Below are 11,179 nucleotides of genomic sequence, written 5' to 3'. Positions count from 1 at the left end.
AACGCGTAGATGGTGTTACATAGGCTGTAAAAAAAACAAAAAAACAAAATTAAGCCTTAACATAAGGGTCTTTGTTGAAAATTCCCCATGATACAAATTCTTTCCATATACCAATGTATGTTTGATCAAATGAAACAGCAACGTTGTAAATTGTCCATAAATACAACTTGTTCCAACATAACAGTATGAGTTCTGGCCACACAGGTAATTGGTGGCCGATGTTTTCTTCTGCCAAGTCCTTTATTCAGTTGTTCGTCATTAGCCTTTTTTAACTTGTAGGATGATAGAGCGTTTATAAAAGTATTGATTTACTCCACTAAAGGCCATATAATATTGATCTATCCATATCGATCGATTATATATATATATGTGTATATATATATATATATATATATATATATATATGTGTATATATATATATATATATATATATATGTGTATATATATATATATATATATGTGTATATATATATATATATATATATATATATATATATGTGTATATATATATATATATATATATATATATGTGTATATATATATATATATATATATGTGTATATATATATATATATATATATATATATGTGTATATATATATATATATATATATATATATATATATATATATATATGTGTATATATATATATATATATATATATATGTGTATATATATATATATATATATATATATATATATATATATATATATATATATATATATATATATATATATATATATATATATATATACACATATACACACACACACGATTGAAAAAACTTCCTCTTAACTCATTTGGTCCCAAAAACGTTTGATTTTAAATATTACCATGCTCCCAGAGACGTTTTTTTTAGAATGTTTTTTTTTTTTGCTCGAGTAAACAGAAGGCTTTGTTTGATGCAGCCTCTGAACTGAAGAGAATGCATGAAGCAATGGTAGTTATTACAAAAAACGGCCAGCAGGTGGCAGCAGAGAATAAGAGATCAAAGGGAACAATGTTGCAACAAGCTCTTTTCCCCGGTGTTTCAGATTTGTGAATAATGATGAAACTTAGCTATATTCTAATGTTAATTGTTGCAAAACGGAAACAGATAGAAATATACCTAAAGAAGATACTTTAATCTTTCTTTTGGTAGCTTCCATGTTTTTACAGCAATAGAATACAATATGTTGTGGACCTTGTAAAATCAGTCAAAATCCAGTATAACAGCCGGGAGCTGGGGGTTGCTTCAGTGAAAATGGCTGAGAGTGAATGAGTTAAATGGCACCAATGGGTTACTTTTCATCCTCACCTTCTCACTCAAACTATCTCTAAGAACATCTGGCTATATAACAATAATGAAAAGAAATAAGACTGGAATAGAGACCTGCAGAGAGAGCGGAAAGAGAGGAGACAGGGAGGAGGCAGAGACAGGAAGGGAGGTTTCCTCTAAAGAGGCGGGAGTGACATGGGAGCAAGGGGGGGAAAGATTATGCTGGTGGCGCCACTATACGCGTGCGGTAGCTTCTGTGTGTGTGTTGCAAAAATCCATTTCCTCACACACACATAGAAGCACAACCACACAGCCAAGAGCAGATACAAAAGACTAGAAACACACATCAATGTGAAGAAATACACACAGAACCCCCTTGAACAGTGCCCAATGTACCGCTGTGCTCGCAAATGTCATCTACGTACACACAAACACGGCAAACTTTCCTTACAGTTCAAACATAGAAATTACTCCACCCACACACACACACAAAACAAACATTCACACATACTATGCATACATGTGGCAGAAAAAAAAATATCCAATGTCGATCTTTCTGGCACATAGCAATGCAACCAAATCGAAGAATGAATATATATATATATATATATTGAGACTCACCTGTATGTTAGGCACTTTCTGTGGGGTGGTAGGGGGTGAGGAGAGTGGGTGGGAGGCAGAAGGTGGCGGTGCCCAATGGTGGGAAGTTTGGTTGGGGGGAGGGGGCGTGCTCTGTAGAGGGTAGGGGGACAGGTGAGTGTGCTGCGTCTGAACATTTTGGGTGGGTGGCAATAAACCGTGGTTCATGGGCAGGGCTCCGTGCTGACTAACAGATGGACCCTGGAAACCGACAGGTGAAGGCTGCATGGGCTGACCGCTTCTAGAGACTTGTTGCTGGGAATGAATGAGATGCTGATCTCCTCCTTGGCTTATTGGTGCTTCATGAGGCCCTGAAAACAGAGGTAGGACAATCAGCTAAGCCCATAGTTACTGTAACACAACATAAGAAATAATGTTGGGAGAGATAACCAGATATATTTGCGGCTTTTAAAAAACTATTTCTAAGCTTTAGAGTTAGAGTAGCACTTTGTTTACCTTGTGGCTGGAGCGGAGGCCGGTTTGGGCCAATTTGGGGACACCGCTGCGATCCCATACCAGAATACATCTGCCCTGCATTGGGGGCTATACTGTGGGTCTGCTGGTGTTGGTGTGGAGCAGACAGTGACGTTTGGGGAGGTCTCTGAGCATGTGCGATAGAATTTGCTGGAGACTGTAGGGCTGTGTACCCTGTAACCTCTGTGGGAACCGCTAGTCCTGCACTAGGGGGTCTGACCTGTTGGGGAGGGGGAGTTGGGGTCCCCAAAACCCGCATGGGAGACATTGATGAGGGAGAGGGGTAGGATCCCTGAGCTGGGGGTGCAAGGTGGGGCTGGGGTTGAGTTGGGGGTTGGGAGTGGCTAAGGGGGTGCATAGGCTGGCCCTGTTGCGCTGCCGGCTGTGGCTGCAGTGGGACAGAATGTGTCTGGTGGGCTGGCCCAGGGGTGTATCGCTGTCCAGGTTGCCCAGAAGTTGGGCCTGATCCCTGGTTAAACCTTTGGCCAAGCTGCCCAGGTCCTACAGCAGGGCTGGCGTTGCTACTGACAGTAGCATTACTACCCTGGCCAATCCCAGAGCCTAAGGCACCATACTGTGGTTGATAACTAGGGTATTGCCCACCCCCAAACCCACCCATACCTTGCTGATGTTGATGAGGATGTGGAGGCTGTCGTGAGGGAGAATGTGGGAATCTAGGTGCGTGGCTCATATTGGGGTAACCTTGGCTTTGTGGCTGTGGGTGTCTCATTTGCCCTCCAACCATTCCAACATGTCCCATGTAGTGAGATGGGTCTTGAGTAGGTTGGTGAGCAATGCTCTGTGGTGGGTAATGTTGGCTTATGCGAGTTGCGTTGGACGTGGACTGGCCTTGTATCCCGCCGTAGTTGTTTTGTGACATTTGGAACGCTCCTATCTGGTTGGGGCCACTCCCTGCTTGCGCTGGTGGCTGTTGATATGGGGATCTACTTTGATGCTGTTGCCCCCAGACACCCGCTCCACCTGCTCCGCCCCCAGTATCACCTGGGTAAACATGATGGGTATTACTTGAGTTAGCAGGGCTATTATGGTAGTGAGAAGCCATGCCATTCATAGTTGCATTGACATTTGGTGGCCCCTGGCTAGGACCATTCTGAGACATCATTCTTCCTCCAGGAGCACCGGACTGTTCATAGCTTGAGTAGGTGCTGTGGTCGTATATTTGGCCCAATTTAGGCTGTGCTGGTCCAGTACCAAGAAGCATGCCTTGGTGGTAACCCCTGTTTCCCTGGTGTTCGTGGTTAAGAGGAGGATTAGTCTGCCGGGGTAGAGTGCTGGATTGGCCTGGGGTTGGCTGTTGAGGAAAACAGTCTCCTAGACCATCCAATCCATCTGAGAACAGCCCAGCATCGTCCCCAAATAAACTCAACATCCCTGGGTCCGCCATGGCTGGGTGGGGGGCCCACAAAAGGGATGCGTCTTGTGCAAGAAAGCCCTATGCAGCTAACTGGTATCTTGTTATTCCATGGTCCACTTTTAAGGTTCCTGAAAATAAATTGATAAGGGGCATAATTTTAGTGCAAGACACTTGTAAAATTATTAACCGTATATTCAAACAGGTTGCTAAATGATTAAATAAAAATCATACAGTAAGCAATGACCAAAAAAGCAGCGCACAGATACACAGTACTTTCCAGTCATGGAAATATAATTAATTATATACTTAAATATATATAATACTTCTCAAAGTTACTTTAACGTAATTTTTAGCTCAACATTATAGACTTTTGGGCTGTGCTCAAAGCCAACTTCGTTTTCTTTCACTTTCTATCACCATATGTCCGCGAGGACAAACATAGCATCACGTCGCATTTGCAGTTACGTCACATCATACAACAAGAGTCCTTCCAACGTCTATTTATCTATTTGTGCAATGTAGCAATCATTTTGGTTTTCGCGGCGCAGAGTGATGATCAAATGAGAGATCGGATTTTGCCGCGGCCAAGCCTGGACTCGGGATATGAAGGCAGCTGGGGTCAGAGGAGGGGCAGCCAAATGCATGGGAAAAAACTGCTCCCACTTCTGGCTGGCAAATTTATTTTTATTTTATTTTTTTAAACAAAATTATCACTGCTCAGAGCCCAGAGAATCCATTTCTTTTTTCCACAATGTCAAGTATGTGTGGCACCCCGATTTTAACGGAAAGGAGACGAGCCGCTTTGATTGGCCAGGAGTCCGCTTTGGTCTATGCCATAAGGGCTCACAACGACCACAAATGCCCCCCTTTCACCCAGTTTTACCTATACAAAGTCTAGCAAAATACCAAAAGGAAGAAAACTTTACCCATGCACACAGACCGCACTTTACGCTAGACTTGCGCTGAGCACAAAAATAGGGTCCAAAGGGTTAAGACAGTTTTTGAGCTTTTAGCCATAATATTAAAATGATTACATTATTTCCTCACAAAAAGTTGATTTTGCATGATATAGGCCCTTTAATATTTAGGTCAAATCTTATTTATTTCCAGAAAATACATCTTTTCTTCCAAAGGAGGAAATATGTCATTAAATTACAAATCCAAATGTTTTTGGAATTGGTTTGCTGGCTTCAACACGATTAGCGAATCGCTATTTTAAGAGCAAGTTCAGCATTACTATTTATGTAATCTAAAAGAAATATTAGTTCTTAAGCAGCTAGGAATTGAAACGGTGTCTAACCCTTTGGACCCTATTTTTGTGCAGTCTGTGTGCATGGGTAGAGTTTTCTTCCTTTTGGTATTTTGCGGGACTTTATATAGGTAGAATTGGGTGAAAGAGGCCATTTGCGCTCGTTGTGAGCCCTTATGGCATGGACCACAGCTGACTCCCGGCCAATCAAAGCGGCTCCTCTCATTTCTGTTAAAATCGGGGTGCCACACATACTTGACATTGCGGGAAAAATGAATGGATTTGCTGGGCTCCAAGCAGTGATCATTTTGTCGAATAGCCAAGAGAGCCAAGAGAGTTGAAATTAACCATTTCAATTTCAATAGCTGGTTAGTTTTTCATAAGTGGTGTATTGCTCTGAAAGAGCATTAAGTCAAACAAAACTGAAGGAGTCTCAAACCACTTTTATTCAAAAGTAACCTAGAGTGGCACTGGTGGCAGAGCTTCTGACCTGGACTGAACTCAGAAGAGACATTTTGTGTCATTCATTACATACTGTATACATTTTTTCATCATGACCAGCCATGTCTATAGCAGAGCAGAGCCATTAAAGATGCATTGTGGAGTGGCCTAAAGCTTAACTGCAGCCTCTGTGTCAAGCTTGTGCGTTTCTTGCAGTTAGAGAAGCGAGTGGCCTGGCCAGCCCAGAAGACTACGAGTAGAAAAAGCCAAATATGATAAAATGAAAACTATTACAGAACTACTGACAACTTCTTCGTGATGGACTGATTCGTCTGAGACTCGTAACGAAAGCTTAGACACGGACCCATCAACTTCCTAGGCTGTATCAAAGCCTTACTCCAGAGACAGCATTAATGAGCGTTCATGAACTGCACACGAAAAGTAAAAAAGTTAAAGTGCACACAATTCAAAGAGAATGGCTTGGCCAATACAAGATCTTGTATTTACTATAAAGAGTCTGCGAGGCCATGGCCGGTAATAGTCCATTTGTGACTGATTCCAATACATTCCGATTTCAATCTCCGAAAAAACAAACAAACAAACACATTTACGAAACAGAGAACATGCGACAAATGCAGCTTTCCCAGATGCCTTTCAGTGGCAGGCGGCGGCAGAAAGATCATCAGATGTGACTGAGATGACTACCAAAAGTTTAATGTATAATTGCAAAGGAAGTCCGCAATAATTTTTCACAAGAAAAACGGCTTTAACTTAAACCCTAGATACAATCATGATGCTGGCGCCAAATCAGACACACACATAAAAAGAAAAAAAAAAAAAAAAAAAAAGCTTCTCCTTCAAATAAAGAATTGTGTTTCCCAGGAAAAAAAATATGTATTTTGTCTATCAGATGAAATCTTTAAAACAGTGTTGTTAAATGTGATGCAGTAGCAAAACTTTTGTGCTTGCGCACCCAAGAAAAAAAGTTTGTTGCAATTAGTCTAGAGCCCTGTAGAGCATCTGCCAAGGAAAAGACAAGCCCTCTTTAGAGAACATCTTGCGCCACCTTCTTAACCATTTCAGTCCATGTGGGCACTCTCCAGTTGCTTTCTAGAAAACTTCACACCAGCTGATGCAGAGTTTGGCGCTGAAGCCCAGCTGTCACTGTAAAGGGAATTAGGTGAATGGTCAGTGTGCCGCATTTGATGCCAAAGCTCATCAAAGGATGAGGCCTTCAGCAGGCCATATTCTCCTCACTGTCAGATGATCACCAGGACGCACATGTGTTGAGAGGTCAAGAGCGGTATGATACCATACTGAGTCATTGATCTCGACTATTTATGTGCATTTCAATGAGATCACTGCTTGGTAAAGCAAGGAAGTCGCATTTCTTTCTCCTGGGTGTTTGAGAAGACAAGCACATTGAATGGAAAAGCTCTTGCTGCAAATGCTTTTATATTATTTGGGCACTGAATGTTGAGACCTATGGCTTTCTTTTATAGAGCTTAAAAAGAGCTCATAAGCCAAAACACTGATGCTTGACCATTAAATTAGCCTGCTGGTGAAATTCAACCTTCAACGTCAAGGCTCAAACGAATGAACAAGTTCAGTGAAGCATACCAGTGTTATTATCTCTTTCTTAGTCTGTCGTCAGACTTCTTATGGGTGGACATACATAGCATGGCAAGCCACACCCACTTTCTTGATGATTGTTAATTGATATTTTAAAGGAAGTAATTTACTTTTAACGTTTCCTCAATTGAAGCAAAACTTTTGAAGGTGCAGAGATTTTAACATTCCCATCAACGACAGAGATCTTCAAATTTGCAATGTTTCTACATGCACCAGAAACTGATTACTTCATAAAGTTTTTGCAAAATTGATATTGATTTGATCTGATAAATTTAACCTGGTCAAAATCAAGAGGACAATTGACATATTCACTGCATTTCTGTGACGATAAGCAAACAGCAGGTCATTGCAGGAATGTCTGTCACTAGTTTGGCAAGTAAACTGCATGCGGCCTCCAGGCAGTACGACAGGAAATCTCTGCTATGTCAACAACACTATGTTTCCTCTGAGACAGGAACACACAAACAAAACAAAGTGCAATACTCTACACAAAACGCTTCATACACAAAACCTAACTATACAGACAAAGTCGTGTCTGATCTCCCCCTTCCTCTGGCAAACACGTGCGCGCAAGCACCCACCAATCTCCCATGACCACTTGGGTCTAAGCCACTTTAATTTATACCTTTGTACTCAAATGGTGAACATCACGCAGGAGCTGGCTAGCTGTGTGTGTAATTATGCTCAAGTGAGGGGATGCTGGCCTGTGTGCTTGAGGCTGGGATTTAAGACCCGGAAGGAAGGAAGAAAGAAAAGGAGAAGGCCTGGGGGGTGGGTTCAAGAGAGCGGGAGAAGAGTAAGCGAAGCAGCAAGGCAGGGAAAAATCTGGTTATTTTACGCACAGCTGCCTCGTTGGTGGACAGTGTGTGTGCGTCTGTGTGCTTCAGATGGGGGTTGGGGGGGGGGGGGCACTATAGGATAGGGGCTGTATTTATCTAATCTGTTCCCTTACCATAAGATAGGAAAAAACACTGGCTAACGTAGTCTGGTCGTAGAGGCAGACATGCATGCATGTGTGTGTAGGATGAAGTAGGTCAAGTAACCTCTTCCTATGTGTGCATGCAGTGGGGTGGTTCTCAGAAAGCATGGTCCGGCGCTCAAACGCTGACCCACTTCGAGATTCCCAATTTTTTCCCCCTTTATCAATCACCAGATTTCACTGCTTTACTATCCTGCATATGTAACTATAGAGAAAAAAACGCAGTTTGTGTGAATGCGTTTTGAGCGGTGAAAAATAGCCGTCGTGACCACTTCCTGTTCATGACACGCCAACACACCCATGTAATTATAAGCCCTCTATACCCTTGAAAAGCATCACTATCAAAAACAGTTGTTACCAATAAAGTATAGCATTTAACCCATTAAGACCTAAAACACCTGGCACAACATGCCTCTAGAACCCCCCCCCCCCCCCCGAAAACCTGAAGTTTTCCTGGAAATTCAACAATATTAAAAATAATTATTATCTCAGCTCCTGAAGCAAATAGAAGCATAATTCCAAAAACATTTCAGAGCTTACACCTGTGGCGTTCACACAAACATAAGTTTGTACGCCTCATAAATCCTCACTTGCCTTTCCTTCCGCACTCTCTCCCGCTTGTGCACACGCCATACCAATCTTAGATCACATGATATTACTACCCAATATATTCTGGTGTCACTGTCATTATTCCTCACCGCTGATATGAATAGCAGCGATCGGGGTTAGCTTCAAGACGTTATTTTTTGGCTAACGTTGGACGTGTCCGCTAGCTTCTACTGCTCATGACTGAACAGTGACGCATTGCGTCACCAAGCTACTGGCTTTGTAAAATATGTGTAATATTCATGTTCCGGTCGAAACACGGCAGTGTTCAGTGATTTCCATAGTAAAATACAGAGCATCCGTAATAGTTGGCAGCTCTATTTTTTTTTTTAATAATGAATGTATTCTCATGCAGAAGTGCAGATTGTGCAGTGTTAGTATATCCGATCATTTCAGGATATCCAACTAAAGCTTGAAATCTCACTATTGCAGTTCTTCTCAAACAATGGGGCAGGCTCCTCTGGGAGCATGCTTGTTTGCCATACTAGAATGACGTGTATTTTCACATCCACAACAGTAGGTGCCAGTGGTGCTATCATTTATCATTACCAGTGTTGGGAACGTTACTTTAAAAAAGTAATTAGCTAAAGTTACTCATTATTTGCTTAAAATAGTAACTGAGTTAGTTATTGAATTACTTCATAATAAAAGTAACTCGTTACCAGGCAAAGTAACTACAGTATTTTCACTACTATATCAAACAATTTAGATTTTTAAAAATACATTATTATTATTACATTTTTATACAAGGAATTCAAATTACGTGCAGGCTATATAGGATGTTTTCATTTATTTTTGTGAGTATTTATGTCACACAAATGCCTCACTCCATAATATGACACAACATATAATAATAATAATAATAATAATCAGTCATTCATTCATTCATTCATTAAATTTGGAGTGGTAATTATGTTCTACCACTGCCAATTAACTACAGCAATCATAAAAATAAAATAAATACTGGATATATGGTGATTTGTGGCACATATGTCATCTATAGGTAATTTGACAGTCCTAGCCAGTCCCTCCAGGATTTCGCGGACATTTTTTGTGATTGTTGCGGCCTAAAATAATCAATAATAGATAAAAGAAATGGCCAATGCTATTAAAATATACAAGACAAACGGTTACGAAAATGGATGGATGGATTAAAATATACAGTGCTTAATGTTATCATGGCCAAAATCATTGCCATAACTGCTACTACATTTACTCCTCAAAATCATCAGCTTCCACTTCATCTCTCTGAAAAACATACTTTTGTACATTTTCAAATGAGTATGGTGATATATCGTCAGTTTATAATTCTACACATTTAAAGACATGTTTAATGATAGCATTTTTTTTTCAACACTTTTTACGTGTTTAACACTCTTATTAATTACACTAAGTGAGCATGTCGCTATGACTTACCGGTATCCTTTATTGCTGTTGTGTTACTTGTGGAATCGCAACATGGCTTTTGGTGGATCATGATTGTCAACAAATCGCTCCTCATGGCGGCCACTTTTCAGCAAATCTCGACTGTTATTTTTGATTAATGTCACTCTTGTCAAAGTTGTCAAGACAGTTCCAGGCAAGGACGTGGACTCTTTGCTAAAATATGCTAAGCCTTAAGGTCCAGAAGGAAGGACGACACGTCGTTACACGCTTCCTGTGGTACCTCCAAAATAAAAGTCACTATACATTTCATCTGTCAAGGCACTTTTATTGTGACAAGGTCCGACAACAACAGTGCCTCTAACTGTGCGCAAATGACATTTTCAGGGCCAGTCACCGCACAACGTCTTGTAAGATTACTTCAAGCCTTGAATCTACTAAATAAATGGTAACGCAACGCATTTCTCATACAATAATGATACCGGCATTCCAGATATGGGGAGAATAATTAGTTTGATTAGTCAGTTTATGAAAAAAAAAAAAGTTACCTAACGCCGTTAGTTTAAATACTGTTATTCCCAACACTGATCATTACTGGTTTTTAATTTTAGGCAAATTGATGCTCTTCAAATATTTTCTGTTACGGAATTAAAAAAAACATGTTAAAAGGTAGGGTCCGACGGATTTCCCTCAAAAATAAATGCTGGATCAATGCCTCTGGACTTCTGTTAATGTGTGGTGGTCCTTGACCACGACTCCCCCCCAACTGTATTCTGGCCTCTTACTTTGCTTTGTCTTGTTCGGGACATTTCTGTGCGGAGATGCTTGGGCCCGCCAACGTCTCCACTCCCCTCATGTGTTTGATTCCTGTGTCTTGTCTGCATATGCAAATTTGGCTGTGAAATCCGTCGGACCCCACCATTCATAAAGTTATTCTTTGCTGTACATTGATCTATGTTTCTTTTGTTTTTTCTTCAATGTTAATAGGAGGATACAACGCATGCAAATGTGAACTTAATACCGCAAAATGCCATGAATAAGGTGCTTTCGCCCCCCCCCCCCCCCCATATAAAATTAGCCAAAATTGTTCTACCGTACTATACATGGAATCAGATTTGTTTCTTTTGGTTTTATGTTTAACAT

General features: G+C 40.8%; 1 protein-coding gene across 4 annotated transcripts in view; it reads right to left on the bottom strand.

Moving 5' to 3' along the window:
• chd7 (chromodomain helicase DNA binding protein 7) overlaps positions 1-11,179 on the bottom strand; it is a 79,636-nt gene that overhangs the window by 50,161 nt on the left and 18,296 nt on the right. For all 4 annotated transcript variants that reach the window (XM_077555839.1, XM_077555842.1, XM_077555840.1 and 1 more), the window contains exons 2-3: positions 2,354-3,874; positions 1,880-2,208 (exon numbers count right to left, since the gene is read on the bottom strand). In XM_077555839.1, the coding sequence (XP_077411965.1) occupies positions 1,880-2,208; positions 2,354-3,776 (1,752 nt within the window). In that variant the 5' untranslated portion in view covers positions 3,777-3,874. The remainder of the gene's footprint in view (positions 1-1,879; positions 2,209-2,353; positions 3,875-11,179) is intronic.

The sequence above is a fragment of the Vanacampus margaritifer genome, chromosome 2 (assembly GCF_051991255.1).
Source record: "Vanacampus margaritifer isolate UIUO_Vmar chromosome 2, RoL_Vmar_1.0, whole genome shotgun sequence".
Lineage (NCBI taxonomy): Eukaryota > Metazoa > Chordata > Actinopteri > Syngnathiformes > Syngnathidae > Vanacampus > Vanacampus margaritifer.
The sequence above is the reverse complement of the archived record's forward strand: the minus strand, read 5'-3'. Positions and strand labels throughout refer to the sequence as shown.